This window comes from Nothobranchius furzeri, chromosome 13, assembly GCF_043380555.1.
Source record: "Nothobranchius furzeri strain GRZ-AD chromosome 13, NfurGRZ-RIMD1, whole genome shotgun sequence".
NCBI lineage: Eukaryota > Metazoa > Chordata > Actinopteri > Cyprinodontiformes > Nothobranchiidae > Nothobranchius > Nothobranchius furzeri.
The window spans coordinates 24,388,417-24,415,203 of NC_091753.1; the positions used below are offsets into that span (position 1 = coordinate 24,388,417).

A 26,787-nucleotide genomic window follows, 5' to 3' on the forward strand; every position below is an offset into this window, starting at 1 on the left:
AGGAGGACATTAGCCACTCGATGGTTGTGTAGAAGATCTAACACACACACACACACACGTGAAAACAAAATGGTTTAATCTCAAAACACAAAGCAGCAGACACTTTATTTTACATAAAAATTTCCTACACTTGACATATATAACTCACATCCTCTCCACAAGACAAGGACGCATCAGTACAGTTCAAGTATTTTCTGCATCAGCTGCAAGATAAGACCATAAAACAAATGTGCCACATTGTTGGACATGCTAGAAGACTGCAAACAACATTGGGCACAAAATCTTTCACACTTCTGATCCATTTACACGGAAACTCCATAGGGTCCAAAATACTTCTGCTATAAACTTGGACTGTTGGAGCATCAAGTCCTAAAAGGAAACTAATCCACCAACTCAAGTTGAGTGTGAAGTGTCAAGAGCATTCACCCAGCAGACCTACAGCGGTCCTCAGACCTGGGTGTCTACTAACATGCATGGTCTCTGGGGAAGAAAACTTCAGAAAAGTAGCGCAGGTCTCTCGGGCGTGGGCCTTGGCTGCAGCACTAGCTAGAATATGCATTATCCTCAGCAGAGTTGGCTCACTGAAGTACAAAAGTCCAGTGTGAACATTTAAAAAGTATCATACTTGTGTTGGCAAATAAATATGATAAAAGACAAATGAATAAATAAAAGAGTTGCACACCTGCCGACATGGATGCTAGAGGCCAGACACCAGGCAGCTTCTCCTGCTGGGGTCAGAGACTCTTGTAAGACCCGGCGGGCCAAACAGAGGGCAGCTCCAGCCAGCTGCACTGGCAGAAACGCCACACACCGATCTTCCAGGAGAGACAGCTCCAGCAGGTAACGAGCCATCCACACCACCTGGAGACCGACCACAGCCAGGGGTCAATACCGTTACAGTCAAGAACAGGAAATGGAGTGGTGTGGATCTACCATAGCACTGCAGTGAGCCACAGAGGAAAAGATGAGGAGGAAATGAAGAGCCGGACAACAGGACAGGTCAAACTTGAGTGAAGAGAGGACTTTGCGTTCCATTCGCAAAAGCTGATGCTTGGTGTAGGCGTGGTCCATCAAGCTGCAGAGTGCAGACACCTAAAAAGAAAACTGGGAAACTTTCTACATTTCAAGGACAAAAAAACTTCTAAATCCTAAATTTAATTGCTTTCAGATTGTACACACACACACACACACACACACACATACAGGATCTCAGAAAGCAAAGATCACCAAAGTGTTGGCAGCTTCATGGTTGAGTCTACCTCTGGGAGAAGGCTCTCTTCTTTCTTTGCTGCAAGAAAGAGGCAAACCATGCCGAGGAGCTGCAGGTTGGCCGTCTGCACCTTCAGGTGTCGTAAGGAGCGGTTGAGGAGGTGTATGGCCAGGTAGAGAGTCTCTTCTTGGAACTGCAACAAATCCTGTCAGAAAGCAGCGTTTAACAAATAATTGAGGAAAAACTTTTTACAACCAACTTGATAACTTGGTTTGTTGTGTTAGCCACCATTTATGTGGTACTCAAAAGCAAACAGTTAGCTCCCAAGCTTCAGACAACATTGCATAAGCGCTTTGTTTTTGGGAGACTTTCTGAAAAGTTCATTTCTAAATGTTGAAATTCAAGCCGAGAGGATTTAGGGATGTTTTAGAAATGAAAAAACTCGGGACATCCATCCCTCCCAAACATCACAACACCACAGGGAATTAATAATGCACGTGCAAAAATCTTAACACCCCCTTCCTGAATTTCAAAAGTAGTGAAAGTGGGCCAGCATTTCAGAACAGCACCACTTCCAAAACCATTGAGATTTATGCATTAGTAAAAAATCAGAACCAAGACAACTCACATGAACTTGAATGATCCAGTCCACTAGGATAGCTCGATTGGCATCAGTGAAATGCCCGGGCAGATCCGTAATGGGAACAAAGTTCTGCGTTCTCTGCAGGACAAAACCCAAAAACAAGACACACATTCGAGAGTTGCTGTGCAGCAGAGGTGCTCAAGGTGTCGTTCTAGGTTTGTACTCTCAGGGACACCACTAGGGTTTTCAGACCCCATGAAAAATTAAAACTTTATTTTGAATATAGTTTTAATTTAGCTTTTAAAAATGGGCCTTTCAAATCATCCCAACTTTCCTTCCTATTTTTGGTGCCCCTGGCTCCACAAAACCAAAAACATAAAAGTTTGATGGCCCCTGGACATAATCCTTACCATCATATCCAAAAACATGTCCCAAGCATAATGCCGGTCCCAAATAAGGTCCAACTTCTCAAGTGCCTTCTCTACTTCACGTCGCAGCAAACTGGGAACCAGGGCCTGGAGACTGGAAAGGCCCTGCAGGCCATGTGGGTAAAAAACACAGGTCTCCACACAATCTTCTGCTGCTGCAGAGGATGCAGGACAAAAGAACGGCAGACAAAATTATTCCGGTTTTCTTAAGGAAACAAATGCATGTGCACAGGCCATTGATTGGGTTTTACTTTTTACCTCACACCAACTAAAATTTAACTATAAATATTTATAGAAGAGCTTTACTGATGTTAAAATATCTGGATGGAAATAATTTACCAGAATTGTCTTCGTGGAATCCCATGAGGATTTCTTCGCTGGTGTGAGCGGAGAGCCTCCTTTCCTGCAAGGAACGGACAGCTTACACATCACAGTAGCATGCACTTGGGAGAGGCATGAGGGGGAAATGTTTGCTTTAGTATTCGTCCGACCAGTCAGGAACCAGTTAGGTAGAAAGAGACAGCAGATGTGGGGTTGAGGTGGCAAACTGACCCATCTGCACTCGGGCTCCATATTGACCGCATTCATCCTGGAATCACCTGCTTCCATTGGCTGCCAGCGATCTATAGGCCCACAGGTGTTAGCCATCACTCTTAATGGGGGTCTCCTCTCTTCCACCTACAGGGGCAAACTCATCATCTATACATTTGTGCTTCTGGACATGAACACAGGCATGCTTTTATTACCTAAACTGTTAATTGTGCCCTTGATCACCAACTGTGACGGCAGAAAATTAAATAACTGTTCAGTCAAGGTGCTGACCTGGCCTTCTGGCCTTCCCAACACCAACTCAGCTCTCACACGGCATAAAGGGAGTCAGGAGTTTTAAGACACCAGAGTAAATGATAGGGGTGTGAAGAATTTTAGTTCGAAATTGAAATTTTATTAAATTAAAAACGGTGCAAAAGTCATTTTTGTCCAATTTAAGGTTTCCAAGCACACAGTCTAGAAATCTAGACCATCAGTTGCCAAAGCTAAATGATTTTCCTCATTTTGATGTTCACATATGGCTTGCCATACTAACCTAATAAACCAAAAACATATTAATCATGAATCATCAGAAGCTGGAATGCTGCTGGGCCCACCTTCATGTGGAAGTCCAGCAGAGCCGTGGAGTCGCAGAACCCGCTCCTGGCCATGGGGACAGCCGGATGCTGAGCTCTCGTGCCGGGCCGCTGCAGCTACTTATCCACGGTCGTCGGCGGAGGCCTGGGGCGGAGAGATGCGCCATGCTGACCGGAGGGACGCTAATGAAGACAGCTGCTCCGCTCTAATTGGCCTGCACGCGCCGGGTCAAGGTGGGCAGTGTACTTCCGGTGAACGCGGACCAGACACTTCCGCTACAAATTGTTACATTTCTTTGTCGTAAAAGTAAATGTCAAACTTTATGTTAGGCGATAAAGTTTTTACAGGTGAAATAAAACCAATTTTCACTATTTTGAACAAAATTAATTAACACCATCCTTGTAGGAAGCTACCAGGGCAACGAATGTAAAAAAAAGAAGAAAATTAATTCCAGAAGTTATATACTTTGCAACTTTTGCATATTTTAAATCATTTTCTTGAGCAGTGTGTGCTAAAATGACCCGTTAATGAAGGCCACCCAGCCCCTATAGCATCAGACCTGCGGGCCACCCTGCTGGGAAATGGAGCTGACATACCTGGTGCTGCAGTCTGCTTCCAGCATGTTTCAGATCCTGAACACAGTTGATTGGTTTAATTTAGTGATAAATCACTCTTCGAGACACTAATGAAGGCTGGGGAGACATTTCATTTCGCGTTCCCGGCCAGGGGTGCGAGTGCGTAGGGCGTCCCAATTCTCAAGTGCGGAAGTTGACTCCCCACCCCCATTGCACCCGTAATCTGCACTTCACCCAAGTCTGCAACGATGCAGACCTCGGGCAAGCATGTTACCCACAAGTCATTGCTGCAGGAGAAAAGGCTCAAGTTCCTTTTCTGAAAATATGTATTTTCTAATAAAATTAGTTTATTTTAGGAAGATTAGTTGATGCTCTAAAACTTTTAGGCAAAGCAGCAATAAATGTAAATTCATTTCAAATAACAATTTGGCTGTTTGTTTAAAAGTTGTTAATAATGGTTTTTGAAAAAAAGTATAACAGCGACCAGCATCCCGGCATGCATAGCGGTCGATGACGCAATTCCCCTGTCTCAATTCTGCAGTCATTTGCACACTTGTGTATGACGCACTAGAACCCTACTGCGCATTCTCCAAGTGCACTTTTCTGAAGTCCATAGGGTGCATTGCTTGTATTGAGATTGGGCCCAAGGTGCTAAAAAGACGAGCACACAGCGAGATTGGTTTTGCAAATACACACTAGGGGGTGCTAAAAGTCTAGTTCCCCTTTACTAAAAAAGTCAAGAGAAAATGAACCCTACTGTGCATTTGAACCAGAACATTCGTTTGTATTATTGCAACTGAGGGTAATCTGTGTTCATGTTTTTGCTGCATAAATATAAAACAAGTATTTTTATTACGTGAGTCCTTTGGCTGCTGAGGTAGCAGCATCAGAGGGCCTCAAACACATTTGCTTCTTCTTATTCACTGCAAAAAAAAAAAGATTTTGACTTTTAGCTCAACATAACTATCGGAAATGTTTAATTCAGTTTTACAGCGTCAACTCGCAACAAGAGTTCCTCAGGCAAGCATGTGGCGACAGTGGAGAGGAAAAGTCCCTTTTAACAGGAAACTTCCAAACGGACCTGCCTCAGTGTTTTTCCTTCTGTGGCAGGTAACCCTAACACACACAATATGGCAAAAATTATCTATAATTAAAATAGTAAAAAAATACCTAAATAATGTAGATTTCCTCAACTGTGAGAGAAATAAATAAAAGAGCTACACACATTTAATCAGTAAAAATATTTACTGGCACATTATGTTTGCAAATATAAGCTACCATACTGCAGCATGTATCACCCGTTACATTGTAAAGTCCTGCAATGGGGTGTAAATGCCTGCTAGGACAATGTCCTCCTTTTAAGATTGCTTTTTTTCATTGATTTTTAATCAAGGCTCAGAAGGCAAAGAGAAAAACGAAAATGTCTTAAACCAGCAGCAGGTATGACACTCCTGTCTGTTGATCACATTCAAATATACAGAGAAACATGTTGAACATGGTAAAGCTGCAAATTAAAGACTACAAAGCTGCAGGCTTCCCCTTCTAATAATGCTGCATTCACCATCGAGCTCACTCCTTTTTCCTCTTTTTGGTATTTACACAATAATGAAGAGGCACTTGTTGTGCCAGTGTATGCCTACAAGAGAGGTCAGGGATTTTAGAGCTTGCATGTTTAGCTGTGAAGCATTGCTTAAAGCGTGGCCATCAGAGAGGTCCAGTCTCTGGCTTTGCCACCAACATCAAGAGTCCAGCAGCACCCCCCTGTGGTCATGATGGCAATGAAGGCAATTCCACAGTGGAGTCCATCAGTGCAATGGTTCTGGTGTCCGAGCCCCGCCGCTTCCAAAGCAGGACTCCAGGACAGAGTGTGACAGCTGTGCCTGAGCCAGTGAGAAGAGGTGCTGGAGTTGTTCAGAGGAAATAAAAGCCATTTCATCACATTTTTTAATTATTAACACTTTTCATCTGATTTGAGGCCACCTCATGGTCAATGCTGCATCAAAGAACTTGGTGCTTCTCCTGTGTTTGAATCAACACTCTCACTCAAGACACCTTTCACTCCATCACGCACGCAAATGTTAAAATAAAAATCACTACAAAATAAACTAATTCAGATGTGACCAGAGGATTTCCCAGAGAATGCCTTTCTTTGAAATAAATACCCTAATAGCTCATTTTGTGTATATTGTGGCTTAATTAGTTTAGGAACTGCCAAGGAAAGTCAAATAACTTTTAAATAAGCTTAAATCTTTTGGTTTTGGCAAAGTGTGTGCAATCAGTTAAGTGTTTGGACAAAAGTCTTGATTTAAAATTGGGATTACAAATATTCCTTCTAATGCATGTTAAGTAAAAGCGGTAAATTTGGGCTTTGTTGCAATGTTTTAGACTGGAAATGAACGTTTCTTTTGGATGATCATTATAAACAAGCAATCCTCCTTGAGAAGAAAAACTTAAAAGTTGTTAAAAAAGATGAAGAAAGCAGTTTGAAAAACCTTCTTTTAATATATATTTATATTTCATATAGAAAAGACAACGTGTCTTCCAAATTTTGAGAAATGAGGAAAATGATGGGGAGGGGGGGACAAACAAAAAATGACGAAAAATAAAAGAGAAGCCAACATCTTTTCCAGCGTTGTGAAATGTAAAACCCTTTTTGAGCACTTTTCAGCTTACCACCCAATCATGCCTTCCTGACCGTAACTTTGCAGGTTTTCATTTCAGCTTTGGAGATTTAAAGTATTTCCTCTTTTCTGAAGAGTAAAAGGCTTCAGTGACTCATGCCAACGGTCATCCTGCTACTCCAAACAGATTAAGTGCTCGGACACCTTAGAAAACACAGCCAGACTCAAACGTGGAATCATATGACAGGGTTCATGTCAAACAAGTAGATTTCTTTGTCCTTTAATTAATTAGAGCTATTTCGTTCTTTAAATATGAGGACAATTAAAAACGTAACATCTGTAAAAATTTTGATATTACAAATAAAATAAAGAACATATGATTCAGTTAGGCCGTGAAACTGACTGGACCGTCTGGATAGGAACAAAACTGGGGTCAAATTTTCCTCTCGATTTTCTGTTTACTAAAGCAAAGCTGTGCCGGGACCTCGATGTGCCGCTAGGGCTGGGCGATGCAGCCTAAAATCAATATCACGATATATTATGGATTTCACCTTGATAACGATAAATGGACGATGACCACAGGTATGCGCAAACAAAAGTTGTCCACTAGATGGGGCTGTCACGTGTAATGCAAGCTGGTACAGCTTCTTAAAAGGACATGAATGTCACCAACCTACACACATATTTTCATTGTGTTTATAATTGAATTTATTGACGTGGGAAAAACGATGTCGTATGAGCCAAAAATGTCGATAACAATAAATTTTCTATTTATCGCCCAGCCCTACCAGCGACGAGGTGGTTTCTCCGTTTGTACACAAGAACCTATAAGTGCGTGCATGCTGCATCGCTCCAACTTAATGCAGCTTTTACAGCAATAAAAGGTTAGCCATGCAATGGATCTGAACCACTAGCAAGCCGGCTCCAACAGCCAAGCTACACGCCTTCTCACGCCGAGGGAAAAAAAGGCCCAACGATCGTGCTGCGTAGTGTCCTCTTTTGTCGATATTCCAGCAAAGTTTAAAAACATGCAAACAGACAGACATAAAAATGGATGGTTGAGAATTAAAAGCTGTTTTTCACTCATCCTCTTATACTAGCTATACACACACACACACACACACACACACACACACACACACACATACATTCATATACTCCTGTCCATGCACACTTGTGCAGTGCAAACACAGTCATGGCAATTCTTCTCATTTAACCCCCCTCCCCCCGCTGTAGGACAACCCTACACTTGATTTGTAACAGCAAGTTCCAGAAAGAGCACTTGTTATTTTCTTTAATCAAAACAAAAAGCTGAAATATGGCTTTACATTTAAAACCGTAACAAGTGATGAAATTTAAAAAAATAATAGCAATTGTCCTTTTCCCCAGATGTCATCAATGTTCCTAATTGTGATTATACTTTTAAAATTCCATCGTGTAGGTTTGCGTGCTTGGACTGTGTGTGTGTGAGTGTGTGTGTGTTGACCAGGGGTACAGCTGGTAAAAAGGTGGTACTTAGGTGGGTTTTTAAAGTGTAAAGGCTTTGATCTGGTGCTGCAGAGGTCCAGCAGGGAAGAACAACAGCCGACCCTCAGAGGACGTGCAGAGACAAAGCTGCCAGTCTGTCCAAACAAGCCTGATGAAGTCAGACAGTCATGATCTGTGACCTCATTTCCTACTTTATCAGTTATTTAGGTGTGTGTGTGTGTGTGTGTGTGTGTGTGTGTGTGTGTGTGTGTGTGTGTGTGTGTGTGTGTGTGTGAACAACGGAATGAAAATGTGTCTTGTGCTACTTTTTCTTGTCTCGTTCCGTTTCCTCGCAGTGCATGGGTGCATGTGGGATTGTGATTGTATGCCAGCCTGTTCACTTGTTCATGAGTCTCAGGGATCACTCCCGTATGCTGGCAGAGTAGGAGAACTGAGGGAAGTGTGTACGCTGATCTGAATCCTCTGGATCTAAATTGTCATCTGGGGAGACAAGGCGGGAGGGGTGACGGTTAAAAACAGATGTGAAAAACTTAAACGGGGAAAAGGAAACAAGAATAACTGTGCTTACACTTGTCTGGGGGGGTTATTGTAATACTTTGTGCCGTGAACTCATCATCAAAATAACGCGTGTCCGTCTCTGATGTTACCTGGGGCTTGAAGGGTGGAATAAGCTGAGGAGATGAAGAAAAATCTATCATTTTACAAACAAATCCTCTTTTTTTTTTTTTTTAATAGAATTAGTTTGTTTCCATCTGTGCTTCTAACCTTTTTTTCTATGACATCCTGCCAGTTGATGGGGGTGAAGAACTTATGGGTCATCACTTCTTTGGCATCGTCTGGTCCACCTCCGAGTCTGTAAACGAGTACAAAATGAAATCATTACCACCTGAATAACTGCTCCAACACATTAATCAGAAACATACCACAAACAACAATATTTACCAGCTTCTAAACACATTCATTGGTCATTTCCTTGCTACTTATGTCCACAAGTAAGGCTGCAAGCGGCGCTCAGTGTGCTAAGATTAGCAGTTCTCCTGTGATTACCAGAAACGTGGGGTCCTGACCAAAACAACAATCAATTTTGTCCCCGTTTAAGACCATTACCCTGAACAAAACTAATCAGGAAGGAACATGAGCTTCAATAACAGGGTTACGTCTTTTATAGCCAAACACAGGGCGTCTACAAGCACAACAAGACTCCGAAACAGATCAGCGGCAGGGGAAAAGGTCACGGAGAAACGGTTTTCATTCTCACAACAGAAACTTGCTTTAACAGATGAAAATGGTTCAAATGTTATTTTAGTTTTCAACATTTACCTCAGAAATCAACCATAACTGCAACAATAAAACCCTGTTTCTCAACATTAAATAGGTAGGATCTTTGTTTTCGGTTTCTCAGAGTAAAAAGAAGTGAAACCCGTCTGGTGCTTTTTGTAAAACGGTGTTCCCGCAGCTAAGACCTCCTACCTTTGTTTGGGGTCTTTTTTAAGCAGTCCTGCCAGCAGGGCCTTTCCCTCTGGAGCCAGGCTCTTAGGGAAGCGGATCTCCTCCATGAGGATGAGCTCAAACAAACGCTCGTGGTCCTGGTTGTAAAACGGCAACCGACCACACATCATCTCATACATCACCACCCCCAGTCCCCACCAGTCCACTGCCCGTCCATAGTCGTTGTCCTCCAGCACCTGATGGGGAGAAGAGAAATGTTAAATAAAGAAAGAAATCTACTTATTTCTTCTCTGCTGTCCGGTTCCCTTCATTTATAATAAAATACCATAAAATATTAAAGCCATGTCATGCTGGGTGGCGAGATGGACACGTTTTATTTGTGAAATGTTGGGTGGAGCAACGGTAGGTTTTGAAATGATTTTTACCACCTTTTTAACGAAGCTGATTAAGGTAACATCTGTTTAAGCTGTAAGAAATTATTTGTGGGATATATTTTTGCAGGAAATAAACAGCACGTTTATTAAAGACTAAAATTAGAAGTGTGCTCAGAAAACACACCGATTGTTGCCACCTGCAGTCATTGATGACTTTAGTTTTGGTATTTAAAAAGGCATGGTACATTGCTAGTTCGCTTCCATGTCCGTTTTAAACTGATAACCTTACGTTGAGACACGATGGAGGTAGGGCTGCTCGATTATGGCAAAAATAATAATCACGATTATTGTGACTGAAATTGAGATCTCGATTATTTAGGACGATTTTTCAATTTATGTTGATTTTATTTGTTTTTATTCAGTCATAAAATTGCTCAGGGCACAATCAGGACAAAAAAAATGAGAACAAGATGATCACTAAAATAACTCCTGATTCCCAGTATAAAAAGACCAATATACTTATAGCTCATAGTCTATGACCCAAGGGCTATAGACCTTGGTTTAACTCATTTAAGTCTAACCAGTACAGACCCAAATACCAATATGTTGCAAATACTGACAGCAAGAATTATACAGTGGCATTTATAACAAATAAATGCAAATAAATTGATGTTCATAAAATGTTGCATAACATTTATTTAGTCGTGTCAAGATGCTGTAGGAGCAGGCACTAGCACCGTGTCCTCAGAGAGATTAGTTATTTATCAGCGTGGGGAACTTATTTCTACCTTATTAATAAACTATTTATTTACAAGTCCATCAGTTAATGTAATAATTGTCCCAACCACAGCTGCACACCCCTCAACCTGGTCTCAAAGCAATCAGGGGCAAGCTGCACGTGTGTTTAGCACGCCGCATGCGCACATTAGCCGTTTTTAGCGGCTCAGGAGTCCGCAGGTGCGGTGTGTGTGTCACTCACTCTGGTTAATCCACAGGGAGCTGGCTCTGAGGGCTGTTTCTTTAGCGACCGACACATCACTACATCATTCCCTTTCCTAATGTCCTGAAGAACGGTCCGGAGCGCAGGCGGAGTCTTTAGCTAATCTGCAGGAAATGTCGACGACAGTTATCCAGAAAGTAGCTAAGGGGTTCCCAGAGATGTTTTTGAGGTGTTCGCTAGGTACTTTTAAGATTTAAAAAGTCAAGAAGGGGGTCTGAAAAGCTGTTGGAAATAGCGTCAAAGTCGCCAAGTTGGCAACACAGTGGGAGGAGCGCTTCATTTGCAACTCAGGGCAGCGCAAGTGGGATGAGCAAATAATCGGCTTGTTTTGTTTGTATAATCGTTCAAAACTCAGATCGTAATCATGATTAAAATTCGATTAATTGAGCAGCCCTAGATGGAGGTGTAGCTCTTTTGGTTGGATCGTGTACAAAAGGGGTTGATCTCTCTTACAAGACCGTATGTGATCAGTTAGCTCCAGATGTGTTGGTATGACTTTTAGCTACTAGAACATTTGTAGCTCAGCATCGTTACAGATGTTTAGAACTGCTTTGGTCCTTTCTTTATCGGTCTCCACATTTAGCCGTTTGTGTCCATCGTAGCAGCAGCTTCTCACTCATTCCAGCGAATCAAACACCCTTTAGACGGGCATCAAACACTTTCATACATACTGCTCTTTATGACATTATTATTGGCTTCATCACATTCCTCAAAATTAACTATCCTTTTAAATACTTAATAGTCATTCTCCACCAAACTAATAGTCCTCGTTTCACTGTGCGAGTCATTAGATCCTGGTTCTGGTCTATAGGGCCTTACATGGACAAGCACCACCATACATTGGTGATCTTCTTAGTCCCTAAACCCCCAGCAGGTCCCTGAGGTCCAGTGACCAAAGCCTACTGGTTGTGAAGCACCAGGCTAAAGACCAAAGGTGACAGATCATCTGCTGCTGTGGCCCCCAGACTCTGGACCTCTCTCCCCCTGATCAGTGGACTCAGTGGTCTCCTTTAAGAAGCAGCAGAAAACTCACCTGTTCACGCTTTGGCATGACCTTCATCACCACCCTTATTCTGTTCTTATTCCACCTTTCCTGGGATCCACTGATTTCCCTCTTTCCTGTTCATTTTCTCTTTAATTATTTTTTTTATTTAAACCATATCTTTTAATCAATCTTTTTGTGTTTTTTTTTCTAGTGAAGCGCCTCATGAGTTTTATCTAGAGAGGCGCTATATAAAAGATTGTTTTCTTTCTTAGATTCAAAAATGTTGAAATTGTCAAATCTGTCAAATCTGTGATTTAACTATCATTTTTACCTGAAACTGTGTCTGAATTAAAGGGACTTTATGGAGTTTTGAATTTTTATGCTCGCGATTGCCCCCTCAGGCCAAAAGCGTAACGGCAGCTTCAATAGTAGGCTCGTGCATGAGGTGCGCATGCTGTACGTGCACACTCCTTAACGAAAATAACAGCTGAGACAGTCCCGTGTGTGTGTGTGTGTCCCGGAGGACAGAGGACAGGAGAACACGCAGCTAATTAATTAAATAATTTGGTTCTGTACCTTTCTCTTCAGCACAGCCGACAAAGGTTTATGATGGGTCAGTCCTCCTGCATGCTCAGATCATTCCCTTCCCTTGCTTGAAAAATTGTTCCAAAATGAAAGTTGAATCCACATATTTTTTTATCTGTGAATTCAATGCCGTTCAGCGAGTCTCAAATAAAAATTTGGGCATCTTACTGTAAAAAAATATACCATTAATGTAAAAAATAAATTATGTTCATGTCCAGAGTCGAACCCGGATCTCCTGCACGACAGCCTGACGTCTTACTAGGTGTGCTAAAGGGCCAGTTATATGTTTTGCATCTGTAACTTTTATATCTTTGATGACAGCTGAAACAACGTTCAAGGAACGGTTCGGAGTGAAAATGGCTATTTTGTTGCTAATTTGCAGGAAATATCTTGAAGAAAGTTCTACAGAAAGTAGCTAAGGGTCCTCAGAAATGTAGCTAGGTTCATCACTAGGCGTTAGGAACAGCGACAAAGTCGCTGAGTTGGCACTACCTCACTCTCACCTGCTAAAGCTACTGATAGCAAATGCTACGGGCTATGCCTGAGCGTGAACGCGCATGAAGCAGCCTGCTCGACCCGAGCATCTCTCTTTTTCTGTGATTTTACAGAAAAACAGGCAATCACAGTAAAAAGGCCAGGGCTCATTCTACAGGACCAGGGCATTGCAGGAGAATGTATGAAGAAGAAATTTATTATTTCTAGACATGTTTTGGCTGTCAAACTTCCATAATGCCCCTTTAATGGATGTTTCTTACATTTGTTGTAAATAAGTTTGTAGGGATGTAAGGAAATACTGATGCGCTGAGATATGGCGATTTTTCATGTGATGATACTGAATGGATATCTAAAAGCACCGTATCGATTTTTATTGAGGATTTACAAGCAAACATATACTGTATTTCTTAGGTGTGAAGCAATTCAAACTCTGACTGCTAGGTGGCAGCAGTTTTCACCACCTTCTCTCTAGTGGATCTCAAGATAACCCTGCATGCATCTTGGAAACATCTGACTCGAGTTTTCCAATTAAGATCCGTCATAAATTGCATCGTTTTGCCAGATTCCTGCCCATACACACCCCTACACATCTCTACTGGCTTTTGCACATAGGTGTCAACTATTAGAATAGCAAACAGCCCATGCAGTAACAATGTGAAACATACATTGTTCGGTGCGTTGTATTCACTCCCATCACTAGAGACAGTCATGTGTCACTAAGCTGTAGATTTCAAATGGCTGGGCAAATACCGACTATAGTGCTGTCTGCAGGTTTTTCAAGTAACGCCACAAAGATCGGACTTTTATGAATGAGCATCACAGTGAAAAGACGACTTGACCATCTTGTTCATAAATAACGGCGTCTTTCATCTAGGGGTAGCAGAAGCTCAGGAGGTAGAGCGGACTCACCAGTAATCGGAGAATTGTAGGATCGATTATTATTCATTTTGTCAGACACCAACAGTCCAGACAGATTTACCTCTGGTGCCAGGTACTCCGGGGTTCCACAGAAGGTTTTCATGGTGGCGCCGTCTGTGATCCCCTCTTTACAAAGTCCAAAATCCGTTATCTTTATGTGGCCATCTTTGTCTAACATGAGGTTCTCAAGCTGCACATGGAAATGTAGACGCGAATCAGATCAGAAATACAGATCACTTCAAAAAACTTGCTAAGAAACTTCCCATTCTTCTTCCTGACAGGTGAACGAGTCCCCTGGGTTGAACGAAGAGAACACATTACCTTCAAGTCTCTGTAAACGACATTGCGTGAGTGTAGATACTCCAGTGCTGAGACTATTTCTGCACCGTAGAACCGTGCCCTATCTTCAGTGAATACTCTGTCCCGGGATAAGTGAAAGAAGAGCTGCAAGAGGATTAAAAAACATACTGAATATTTTTATTTGCAGCATCATGAACTTGACTCTGTACGTATTAAAGACTGAAGATATTTTTGTTTGAGCTTTACAGGCGGGTGAAGGTTTGAAAAACAAGTGATTGAAAGTGGATTTAAATTCTGACGTTATTCCCATGAAACGGTAATCCGGTCTGGATTACAAACATTCTAAAGGCAAAATATCAAGTCTACAACTGATTCAATGCGGGGAAGTTTCCTTCTGCTTGTTTAAACCTACCGCCTGTCTAAAGCAAAAAGAAATAGCTACCTCTCCTCCGTTTGCGTACTCCATCACAAAGCAGAGCCGGTCGTTTGTTTGAAATGCATACTTTAGAGTCTGCAGAAGAAATCATGTGCACCTTCATTATGAGGATGAAGAGAAGTCTTCAGGCAAAAAACAACAGAAGTACTTGTGACTCACCGTTAGAAAGGGGTGCCTCGTATTTTGGAGAACTCGGCTCTCTGTAACTGTGTGTGCCACCTCGTCCTATAGGAACACACACACACACGCACACACACAGTCCATGCATAAAGAGCACAAACACTAAGCATGTAGCAAAACTACAAGACAGTCCCACTTAAATATTTTAGTCAGCACTGACTTTAGCGATGATGACTTCTTTGCGGAGGATTTTCATGGCATAGTACATCCCAGTGGCTTTCTCCTTCACCAAGATCACTTTTCCAAACGTCCCTTTTCCCAAAAGCTTCAGGTAGTCAAAGTCGATCATGGTCTTCAGGAAAGTTGAGACAAACATTAATTCATCTCTAATTTGTTGGAACTCATTCCTGTTTTCTCAGACATGCCATGATTTATGTGATTTATGTGAAAAAGCAAAGAAAAACACAAAAAACTTTCTTTAAAACATACAAATTAAAAACAATGTTTGCTGCTTTTGCCAGGTTTTCTGTGTTTTGGGTCAAAATCTGCAGGTAAGCATTAAAGTAAAGACTAGGACAAAAAAACATATTTTATAAAAGAAAACAGAAAATGTCAATGAAAATTATCTCTCAAAACATTTCAGCAAGACAAAAATTAAAAAAATAATCAAACAGTGACCTTTTTAATTTAAAAAGGGTTTCACAAAAAAGCTTTGAGAAAGAGGCTTAAAGTTTGACCAACTTGCTCAATAAAGATGAGCTTAGCAGAACACACACACACACACACACACACACACACACACACACACACACACACACACACACACACACACACAGCTGCCAGGCGTTGCTTGTGCAAATACTGACTACTTTTGAACGGGATTTGGACACAGCAATCTCCATCTCCTCTGCGCCGCTGCTGTCACTCGGTGAGCCAAATTTAATCTCCATGGGTTCCTCGTCCTGCTGCTGACTCTTCAGGCTGTTGGTTACTGCCTGGATCGATCTCATCCATTCCTCCCTGACCCAGAGAGAAGCACACGGTGACCTTTTCAAATCTAATGCATGTCTGACTGAATACAAATAAAATGTCAAAGAATAAAATAAAAATTCTACAGAAGTAAAACAAATATTCCTCTGTAAATTGACATTCTATATTATTTTATTTTGAAAATTTGTCACACGGCATTTCCAAAGCAACATGTTTACGTGAAATAGTGGCCTTGCAGTCTTTATTTAGAGTGCAGAGGATAATCTGTGGGCTTCTGGGATTTGGTGGTTGGCAGAGCCCACGTAAAAAAAAAATACACCTAATGACAATTTCTTGGGTTAGAGGTGAAAAATCAGGTATAACCCAACGTGATGGCTGTTTCTATTTTACAAACAAATCCTACACATTTAACAATGGTCATTATAACTTTTACAAACTAAATGTTTTATCCACAGTTTTCATTGTAATTATGTTGTGCACATTTTCACGTGCGGTTTAAAACTCAGGGAATAGTTTCACACGAACACGGTTAAAGCTGCTTTCCGGAGTTTTCTACTTTCAGAAATTATGTATGGTTTTTCAGAAATCCGTAAAAGTGATTATATTATCATGTAATGTGATATAATGTAAGCAATACGTCTTTTTGTTTTTTGCTAAGCATGCCCCCTGCCCTGCAGAGCTCCGTGCAATAGGAAACTGAGCGCTGACCAGAACTAACCAATAGCGTTAGACTACTGCTTAGCGTTAGACTACTGCTTAGACGCTTCAAATTTAAGGAATACCTCGGCTGACACAGAGTTGATGAATTTTTCACGGACAAGTAAGTCTCTAAAATATAAATATATGAGAACACAACATGACATGAGAATAATACTCGTAAAACAGCGTGTTTTAGCTCTGTTTGTCGGCTACAGAAGCACATTTATAAACACAAATGTGAAGTTGCCACCTTAAGAGCAACAGACTTTTTGTGATATGCTTGTCCGCCACTAGATGGTGCCATCGGACATGAGAAATACTCCGGAAAGAGAATTTAAACATAAGAAATTATGTCCAAAGTTCTCCTATTTGTGGTTATTTTGTTTAGATGTTATTATTCCAAATGGTTTGGTTGTAACTACTTCTTTTTACTTGTGTTTATTGTTTAAAGCATTATTTAAATTTAAGATTTACACTAGAAGACACAAAAGACAGCAGTATGACTCACACACCGTTCTTTTTTAGATGAAATGTACCAAACTTGTTCTTTTTAACCAGCTAGCTGCACTCATGAGTAAAGGTAGATAGGTTAGTATGGTGGATTGATTAATTTGACGTTTACAGTTTTTTTTTTAAGTAAAACCAACAACTGGCCATGTCTGTGCATGCTTTAGTGATAAACAGTCAGGCACATCCACGGGCAGCACAGTGTTCCTGCTGCAGAGTTGACAGTACAAATGAGAAACATGTGACTCTACACACTCAGATTCAAATCATGCTAAAGGCTGGACTTAAAGGTCACCTGAGGGGTCAACTTTAGAAAGAAACAACATAACTACCAGTAAAAACACACTTTTCTTTCAGTCGTTTGCATTTATTTGTTTTATTTTTAGAGATAAAAGGCCAGATAAGTTTAAACTTCTCTGGAACTGGAACATTCCTGTAATCAGCTGTGGCTTAGGATGGAATAAATTCCAGTTGGTATTGAGTATGGTTGTGCACTTCATTTGACTGTCAATTCTGGTTTCTAAACCAAAATAGATATAAAAGTGACAAAAAAAAAAAAAGATTATTACAATTATTTCATCACATTATGTTTTGCAAATCTGCCATTTAAATATTTCACTGCACAGATCTGCCTTTTGAGGACCAAGCTCATGAATGTCCCCCTGTGGTGTTTTATGAACCAAGTGCAAGTAAAGATGACGGTGCCGATGCAAAACACATCAGCAGTGTGTGACACCAATAAATACACCTTCATTTTAACTCATTCACTGCCAGCATTTCTCACCACTTTTACTGTTTTCTTAAGAGCGCTAGGATGATGTAGACGCCAAAACAACCAAAGCAATGAGGAGACTCACCTCTTACATCAGGAAGAATCCGCGTGTTTCGAGCGTTATCCGTTTTTTCATAATCTGTTGTCGAATTGTGATCGGCAGACGCTTTTCCGGTTCGCGCCTCACCTTTTTTATAGGAACGGCCCAAAACGATCTCCTAACACATGGATGTTCTGCTTCCTGATCACGTGATGTGTGACGTATGCAGATGAAGATCGGCTTCAGGGCTGAGATAATTGTTCTCTCAGCGCGGGGGCTCGTTCCGATGCTCAAACAGTAAAAAAAAAAAAATGCAAATGACGACTTTAGTCGTCATTGGCGGTGAATGAGTTAATCAGTTATGACCCTAGCAGACTGCTTGGTGCAACTGTTCACACACACACTTCCTGTTTGTCTATGAGCTGCTGTAGTAGCTCTTTCTGCTTTTTCAGTGGCGTTTCCATGTTTGCTTCATGTGGTCAATCAAGTAGAAGATCAAGTTTAATTAGCTGGTGTCTGTTTCAAACTAATGACTGAATGTAGCAAAAATATTTGATTCTCACCCTAAACAGGCCAGAAGTTAGGTGTGTTTTTATATATATATAAGGCCAAGTATAACTCTGGCCACAGTTGCATTATTTGTTTGTCAGGTTTAAAAAAGCTGACATCAACACTGAATTCCTGGTTTCTATTGATCAGCTACACAAAATCATTCCTTACTACACATATTTCCCATGGATCATGTTTGTGACACTAAAAATAAGTCATTTAAAATTCCGATAATTCTAACCCATAGAAAATCAGATTTTACCTCTCCTCCTTGCTGTCTACGTGAAAGGTTCGCTCAATAACCGAGGTCCACTGGAGACATCGGATGACAAACGTGTTGGGCCTGGGGCGTTCCGTCTTCATCAACTGACATTCTATAAACCACAGACTCAACCATGAGCAACAGACCCAATGGAGAAAGCCTAGCATGCAACTCTGTGAAAAACGTGCCTGCAACAGAGAAGTTGTTGAGCGGTGGTTGGCTGGGATCAATGGACACTTCAGGCTTGTCTTTATATCCGATAAACGATCCGTCACTCTTCAGGATGAAGTAACGCGGCCGCCATGTTTTGATGTATTCACCTAGATGTGGACAGATGAGAGGCTGTTTTAATGTTTGACCACTTCCCTGTGGATGACTAAGCCTCTCTGTACCACAAGATTATAAACAGATGACCAACTGAGAGTGACTGAATTAAGCCGATGTTCTTCATCAGTTTGAATAATTCACATCTGTAGCAGAGATATTAACGTATTCAATATTTTATTCCACGTAGATCTTAGCTACAAATTCACATGAGGGTTGGTGAATACAAAGAGACCCTCACCTCTCTTTTGGAGCCATCCCTCTCTAACAACACTGACTTCATTCATGCTGGGGCAGAAAACTGTTGGGGTAGGTAGGGGGGCTGCAGACAAGCCGATGGAAACTGTGGACACTGTGCTTCAAGTCTCTGACTCAAATAAAAACCTTTAGTGTGTAATACCTGGAGGAGGAGAAGAAAAGAACATAATCATGGTTAAATACTGGGAGTATTAATTTGGGTAAAATAAGTCACAGAGTCTTGAATGTTGTGAAATTCAGAAAAACAGTAATAGCAAATGTATAGAGCTCAATGACCCTGTACAGGCGTAGACGAGTTCCCTCTAAAAGAAGAAATGTTTTACGGTTAGACCCATCACCCACGCAAACGTAACTATTCTTTTTAAAACCGCCGACCAAAGTGGACAGCTGTGATTTCTCCATCGTCAGCATTTGCTTGTGGACGTGAAAAAACAACAACAGGGTTTTAGGTTTTATAACGTCACTTCCTGCGTCATAAACGCTCTGATGTCATATGTCTGACCTGTGTTAACGCTTTCTTGTTTCATTAATGCTCTAAGTAGAAAACCACAGGTGAAGGATGACGTTAACAACGGTTTTGCTCACCACTACGTCTAAGGAATACCAGAGCCGCCAAAGAACTGCTAAAGCAGGCATGTCCAAAATGTGGCCCGGGGGCCATTTCTGGCCCACTGAGCAATTTTGTACGGCCCCCACTTAAATTTCTAAAATGGTGATTTTTGTCTCTTCAATAGGATGTTGATATAGATCGCCACTTTCTAACATGTTTATGTTCAGATGTTTACTTATAAGCCTATTTTGGATTTTTTTTTGAAGAGTACAAATTTAAAAAATTATATAAAATAATGTTTGCACTTTTTAAATTAAGAAAATCACATTCTTGAGGCCCCCATTGACTTAAAACATGACTTTTTTGGGCCCTTGTCATGAAAAGTTTAGACATTCCTGTACTAAAGGAACTACTGCCACCTACAGGCTTGGCATGCCTTTGAATGTCCTCCACAATGCACTGGATATTTTAATTGGGAACGAGGTGGCGTGGACCCAAGTCCTTTGTCGATATTTGGTTTTACTAAAACCCGGCTACGTGTATGGTAGGGATGCACCAAGTGAAAATTCTTGTCCGAAAACGAAAACCAAAAAAATGAGGACACCAAGAGAGAAAACCAAAACACCGAAAGAAATTCAGTCAATAATTAAAAACATAGAATAATAATAATAATAATGCATTGAACTTATATAGCACTTTTTTAGGACACTCAAAGATGCTTTCACACACACTCACATTCACACACTGCCAGTGATGGTAAGCTACTTTTGTAGCCACAGCCGCCCTGGGGCGGTCTGACAGAGGCCAGGCTGCCATTTGGTGCCGTCTGCCCCTCAGACCAACACCAACACAGACAAGTTGGGTGAAGTGTCTTGCCCAAGGACACAACAGCAGAATACCCCAGGCAGGAGCTGGAATCGAACCCATGACCTTCCGATCGTGGGGGACCAGAATTAGAAGGACCGTAAAATTAACCCTTTAAGCATCAAAGTAGCAATACTGTGTTTAATGAGCCACAGCTTGAAATATAACCCCTCATTAGTGTTATGACTTTACACTAGAAGATTATCATCATCTGGAGGCTCCCAACTGACGAGAGGAGACGAGCAGAGCTCACGGAGGGCGGGTTTTTATTATTTATTAGAGGACAAACTCACAATGCTGACAGGTCTGTTCACTGTTGACAAAGCTCTTTGACTATTAAAGCCTGACTCTGATGAGGGATATTCGTCCTCTGATGAAGATATTCACTCGTCCAATGAGGAAGAAAGAGACGCTGCAGCAGAGTGCAGCGGCAGTATGTGTGCTTCATGTGGATCACACATGATCCAGAGCTTATTTCACTTTGTCCAGGACATGTTTGGTGTAGAAGGGTAGGTAAAAACACAGCTAATAGTGACAGATGTAGCGAGAATGTAAAAGAAAAAGGAAAAAATAAATAAAAAGCACCGGGCAGACATGGTAGATGTGAAACCAAAAGGTCTGTTTCAGTGATTTTGGTGTTTCAGACAAAAACCGAAAACGTACTTTTGGCTGAAAATTTTTGGTGGCCAAATTTTCTGTGCATCCTTAAAGCTACTTTCCGGAGTATTTCTCTTATCCGATGGCACCATCTAGTGGCTGACAAGCATATCACACAAACAATCTGTTGCTTTGTTTGTTTAAGATCGCGACTTCACATTTCTGTTTATTTATGCAATTCTGTAGCCGACAAACAGAGCTAAAACACGTTGCTTTACGAGTGTCATGTCATGTTGTGTTCTCATATATTTATATTTTAGAGACTTACTTGTCCGTGAAAAGTTCATCAACTCCGCATCAGCCGAGGTATTCCTTAAATTTGAAGCACGTAAGCTGCAGTCTAACCCCGGCTTTCCACAGGAGCCGTCAGCAGCACGTTACTGCAGCAGCACGTCATAGCTGCTGATAGGAACCGCTGTGGTCAACAGAACCTTTTCCACTGGAGCTGTCAGCAGCGCGAGTCGGCCGCGTCTCAGGAGCAGCCGGTTCTATTTTCTATGCGCGACGCCTCTGAAACGGGTCAAGTTCGACATTTTTGGGGAAGGAAAGAGGAAATCGGACGCGGAAATAGAGAGAAGCTCCCAAGATTTTCAGAATAAAGAACGTACGGCTTTCCGGTTGCTTTACTTTAAAAAAGGTTACTAACTGTGCAGCCCTGTGAGAAGTTATCACCTAGCTAGTGGTCTCCTTTGTTTTTCAGGTCCGTATTGGCGATTATAAAACGGACAGAACATAAAACACAAACCATGTTGTAGTTTTCTCCTGTTTGTTGTTGTGTTTACTGACGAAGTCACTCGTGTGACTTCGTGCTCTGTCGGTGACAGCTGCTCTCCTGCTGCTTCGCATCTCGTGGGAAGGGCCAAGCAGCAGCTTACGCGAGCAAGACGTGCTGCTGCAGTAACGTGCTGCTGACGGCTCCCATGGAAACCCGGGGTAACGCTATTGGTTAGTTCTGGTCGGCGCTCAGTTTCCTATTGCATGGAGCTCTCCGGAGCAGGGGGTGTGCTTAGCAAAAACAACAAAAAAAAAACGTATTGTTTACATTTTATCACAGTACATGATAAGATGATCACTTTTATGGATTTTTGAAAAATCATACATCACTTCTGAAAGGGGAATACTCCGGAAAGCAGCTTTAATACAAGGCCTATGTTATTCTTCTTTTAAACATGCAGGCAAAATTTCTGATGAGTTTCACTAGCATTCAGAGGATCAATGACAGGCAAACGTGCAGGACCAGAGTAGGAAGTAAATCTACAGCCAACGGCACACTGAGGTGAAGACATAAACTGAAAGGAATTTCTTTTCACACAAATATGAATGATCGCTACAGAGCAAAGCACTTGAGAAGAAAATCACAATGTTGTCTTGTAACACAACCCCACAAAAAAAACCTGCTGAAATCTGCATATGGTTGTGATCAGTCAAGGAGACAATGCAACCCTCCTACACACATCCTTGGAGCCAGCACCCTTCCTTTACATACAAAAGTAACACATGTTACTTTTTTTTTTTTACTGCTTTCATATAGAAAAATAATCCTGTGATCCGTGCCAGTGAACACTGGCAATGCCGTGCTCTGTTATTGGTGTCCTGCAGGTTTTGTTGAATGTTTGTGAGGAGGCCTTGGTTATTCAGGGTCAGTCCTGAATCAACAGCCTATGTTAGATAATAGGTTTACCAGAATTTCACAGCATTTCACTTAAAATGATGGGGTTGAATATTTTTGAAGCATACAGTCGCAAAGGCTGTTTGAACTGCTTTGTTTACCAAGATAAAACCAGATAAGGCCTCTCTCGACTTCAGACTTTTTATTACCATCTATAGTTATCTGCACTAATAGCAACGGCTAATAGCTTTTTGAGACAATAACAAGAATAACTCCTCACTGTAACGTACTTTGTCTTCACAAACACCGATTTTATAAATGCTATAAACGACTTGAGAAAAACAATCAAAAAAACTTCTTATATAAACATGAATTTTGGCCCAATGGTCGTATTATGATCTAACCTATTTTTGTGCTTTTAGACCTGTCTGCACCTCATAATCTTTGGATTTTAATATTCTGATGTTACGTTCTAACCAGGCTGTTTCAATTAAAGCCTCAAAAACATTAATTTTTTTCCCCACTTAGGTTAACAGTTTTCTTCCAAAGTCCCTCTCGGTTGTGGGATTCATCAAAGGTGCATTCTGGGTCAACGATTTTCCTCTGTTAGAGGTGTGGTTTACTCGTTAATTTAATACATTTGCAGTGTTCTCTTGTGTAAATCGATGCCTCGTACCATTTAACTCATTCGCTGCCAGCCGTTTACTGATCAGTAAAGCCCTTCGCTGCCAGCGTTTCTCACCATTTTTACAGTTTTTTTAAGTCACAGAACGTTGCGCGCTAGGATGATGACGATGCCAAAATAACCAAAACAAAGCGGAGACTCACCTCTTACATCAGGAAGAATCTGCGCGCTTCAAGCGTTATTTGTTCTTTCATAATCTGTTGTTGAATTGTGATCGGCAGAAGCTTTTCCGGTTCGCACCTCACTTTTTTTACAGCAGCGGCCCAAAACGATCTCCTAACACATGGATTTTCTGCTTCCTGATCACGTGACGTGTGACGCACGCAGAAGAAGATCGGCTTTGGAGCTGAGATGTTGTTTCTCACGGTGCGGGGGCTCGTTCCGATGCCCACACAGACTACGTTTACATGCAGCCAATATCGAGTTATGATCGGGTTAAGGTCGGGATTTGGGTTTCTGAGTTGATCAGAATAACCCGTTTACAAGCATAAATAGAAAGAGTTACCTCTAACTTGCATAACCCGATTTAAATGCGGACGTTGGGGTAGCGTCAGGACGTATGGACTATGTCCAGACGCAATAAGCCTCATTTCCGGTTCTTCTTGTTCCGGTATCCGTGAAAACAACAACATGTTTCCCAGTTCGGAAGAGATAGCGACCGCGTTTCTTTGCGCTTTAGTTTCCTCGTCACTCAAAGTGTGGTGCTGTGCCGCGACTCGCCATGTTGCTCCCAACTTTTTGTTTACTTCCGGTGTTCTGGCGCATACAAGACGTCTCGCTACTCAAAAGACCAAGATTCCTTGTGAACAGAGCATGCGCAGAACACACGCTTTGATGGGGATATCCCGATATACGTTTACACGACCAAACATTCGGGTTAGAAAAGGGTTACCCCAGGTGTAGTAACCGGGTTTTTGGCGGTATTTACAAGGACCTGCGGAGCCGGGTTATTGTGAATATTCGGGTTTTAAAAGGGTTACTGGCTGCATGTAAACGCACTGACAGTAAATAAAATGTAAATGACAACTTTAAACGTAATTGGCAGTGAATGGTTGGATTTAAAATGACAACTTTAGTCGTCAATGGCAGTGAATGAGTTAATAATAAGAAAAGGCTTTGACGCTCCTGTTCTGAGATGCAGAAGTTTGCTGGTGCACAGGTGGGTTGAAAACAAATTTTTATTATTGATATGCATGCACACACCTCGCTTCTGATTGGTTAACAGAATGCATTCAGTCATGATGCAAATTCACTATCACCAAAGCACTCTGGTATCTCTGCTCGCTGCAAAAGTTTTATTTAAAAGCCCTCCTTGTGGGCGGACACACGCCAAGATGGGCATGGCCACAAATGCAAATTCACAGTAAGATATGTGAGGATTTTCAAACTCTAGCTTTCAACATCTATTTTTCATCAGAAACTAAAGCAGGATATGGGTGTAAAAGACTTTTTCATGTTCAGCCTGCATGAAAAACTCAGAGTGACCGATTATGATCAGAAATAATCATTAAAACAGTTTTTTTTTGTCAACCAAACCTTTAATATTTCATTATTCTACATTTCATTCCACTACAACACTGGTATCTAAATTTACTGAGTAGGTTAGACTGCATGAGTCCAAACTATACAACTAATGAAACATTAAAGCAAAACTGAAACCTGGCTTAAAATAACCTGACTTGATGTGGATTATAAAACAGAATTAATCTGCTGTTTAATATATAATAATCTCAGTAATTTAGCCCTGTAGTTCCTTACTGGACCTCTGCTTTTGACATCTCCTGAAAAACTGAATGAACAGATTTTGAAATCAAGCTTTTTCCTAGTCACTGTTGCTGTTAAAGAGAAGCCTCCTCTCTCTGACAAAGACCTGGAAAATGTTTCTTATACTTTTTTACTTACTGTAATGATCTGTATCTTGGTCAAGAGATCTGGCTTTTCTGTGTAATCTACAGTTTGTTTAGAATGCATCAACTCATCTTGGTATCCCTTCCCTTCTTTTTAGATTGGTTTACTTTTTACTGCTTGCTTTAAATTTGAATTGATCCAGCCTAGTCTTAAGGTGATCATCTAAACACCAGATTTTCTCTTAGATGGTCCAAGACTCCAACAGAAGCAGTCAAGCTTTTAAGTATCTGCCCCAAATCTTTGGAGTATTTTAGCCTTGAATATATTTACTAATCAAGACTGCTGAGACGTTCAAATCTCTGCTTAACACTCATCTTTTTTGCTTTTGCTCAACTCCAGTAGTTTCAGACCCACCAAAATAAGAGCATTATATCTGATTTTATTAGTTTATTTTATAGGTTTTGCTTTGTTTCGTATTAATGTACTTCAACATGCTGTTAGTTAGACTAAATTGTGAAGTATTTTGCTCAGGCGAAGGTAAATATTTGCGCTGCAGAAGTAAATTTCCTGTCATTCTCGTCTATAAATAGATTTGTAAATGTTACAAATATGCAACAAAATAGAGTTCGCTATCAATTTATTAGTTTTAAAACTTTTTTTGTTATAAAGGATGGTTGAGTCATATCGAGCACCAACACAGACAGCCTACTGTATTTCAGTAGCCACACCGTCGCAGCAAATGTGGTAGCGGGCTGAGATAGTCAACAAACAATACCTTTCAAGTCCAAAGCATTTCTAATCGTTGTGAATGGCCAATAACGTGTCCAACACACGTTTAGTACCTTAAAGCCGGTGAGATGTATTGGTAAGAGGCGTGTGGAGCAGCATCGAGGACACTGACCATGAGAGCATTAAGATCAAACTAGGCAGAGAGCCAAAACCTATTTTAAGCTAACAGCTAGTTAGCATCATGGCTAGCCACCTGCGCTAGTTTTCATTACTCCGGATGATCTTACCTCGACTTCTGAGGTCAAAATACTCCCAGCCGTTGTTTCTTAGAGAACCTTGGAGCCACGCAACACAACGCTCCTACCAGTTATCACTCGAGGCTTGTGTGTATTGAACTCTGTCAATGATCACACACAGCTTAGCACTCTGCTCGCCGAGCTTGTTTTTCTTCTCTCACAACAGCAGCAGCTCAGCTCAGCGGCGTCGGCGTGCTTGGTCAGTTTCTGCAGCAAGTGCTTTACAGAATCAGGCAGACCGCATAATCAAGTCCACTGAAGTGGAAACTGTTGTTTAGACGTCTAAAGACGAGTTCAACCCCTTGGATAGGTAACGAGCCGCCTCCGTAAGGCTTTAATGTGGTTATTCGCTGCTTAGCATGGAAGCCCTCCGTCTCTGTCACTACAACAGCAACAATAGGAAGTGACGTCAGAGCGGAGCAGAGGGTCCACTGTACCTGAGCGGTCGGTGTGAAA

The 26,787-nt window shown here is 41.3% G+C and overlaps 2 protein-coding genes across 5 annotated transcripts; both read right to left on the reverse strand.

The window, feature by feature from the left end:
• Positions 1–59: 59 nt before the first annotated feature.
• ccnp (cyclin P) lies at positions 60–3,840 on the reverse strand. 3 transcript variants are annotated; one of them, XM_015974849.3, is made up of 9 exons: positions 3,367–3,840; positions 2,774–2,899; positions 2,561–2,624; positions 2,204–2,373; positions 1,839–1,931; positions 1,260–1,415; positions 934–1,092; positions 683–861; positions 60–581 (listed from the first exon to the last, which is right to left on the reverse strand). In XM_015974849.3, exons 1-9 carry the CDS (start codon positions 3,418–3,420, stop codon positions 413–415), a joined length of 1,170 nt encoding a protein of 389 aa, XP_015830335.3. In that variant the 5' UTR covers positions 3,421–3,840; the 3' UTR covers positions 60–412. The 3 variants fall into 3 exon arrangements, with proteins under 3 accessions (XP_015830335.3, XP_015830334.3, XP_054598860.2); XM_015974848.3 differs by having other exon boundaries at positions 2,204–2,376; XM_054742885.2 differs by lacking the exon at positions 2,774–2,899 and having other exon boundaries at positions 2,204–2,376.
• Positions 3,841–7,809: 3,969 nt separating this feature from the next.
• On the reverse strand, positions 7,810–26,746 carry akt2 (v-akt murine thymoma viral oncogene homolog 2). Of its 2 annotated transcripts, none has more exons than XM_015974844.3 (14): positions 26,323–26,746; positions 19,077–19,235; positions 18,700–18,831; positions 18,512–18,623; positions 15,559–15,712; positions 14,913–15,044; positions 14,732–14,797; positions 14,579–14,647; positions 14,158–14,280; positions 13,898–14,026; positions 9,501–9,715; positions 8,796–8,883; positions 8,599–8,701; positions 7,810–8,510 (listed from the first exon to the last, which is right to left on the reverse strand). In XM_015974844.3, the coding sequence occupies exons 2-14, from the start codon at positions 19,120–19,122 to the stop codon at positions 8,431–8,433; spliced, it is 1,449 nt and encodes a 482-aa protein (XP_015830330.1). In that variant the 5' UTR covers positions 19,123–19,235; positions 26,323–26,746; the 3' UTR covers positions 7,810–8,430. The 2 variants fall into 2 exon arrangements, with proteins under 2 accessions (XP_015830330.1, XP_054598859.1); XM_054742884.2 differs by lacking the exon at positions 26,323–26,746 and adding an exon at positions 26,149–26,308.
• Between the last annotated feature and the right edge of the window lie 41 nt (positions 26,747–26,787).

Excerpts from the sequence above, each read along its gene's own strand:
- ccnp (XM_015974848.3), bottom strand. The coding sequence starts at position 3,420 with ATGGCCAGGAGCGGGTTCTGCGACTCCACGGCTCTGCTGGACTTCCAC. Across the intron at positions 1,416-1,838 it reads ACTGGATCATTCAAGTTCAT|GATTTGTTGCAGTTCCAAGA; the intron begins GTGAGTTGTCTT and ends GCTTTCTGACAG. Across the intron at positions 862-933 it reads TGGCTCACTGCAGTGCTATG|GTGGTGTGGATGGCTCGTTA; the intron begins GTAGATCCACAC and ends GTCGGTCTCCAG.
- akt2 (XM_015974844.3), bottom strand. The coding sequence starts at position 19,122 with ATGAATGAAGTCAGTGTTGTTAGAGAGGGATGGCTCCAAAAGAGAG. Across the intron at positions 14,027-14,157 it reads TCGTTTACAGAGACTTGAAG|CTTGAGAACCTCATGTTAGA; the intron begins GTAATGTGTTCT and ends TTCCATGTGCAG. Across the intron at positions 8,511-8,598 it reads AATAACCCCCCCAGACAAGT|ATGACAATTTAGATCCAGAG; the intron begins GTAAGCACAGTT and ends TTGTCTCCCCAG.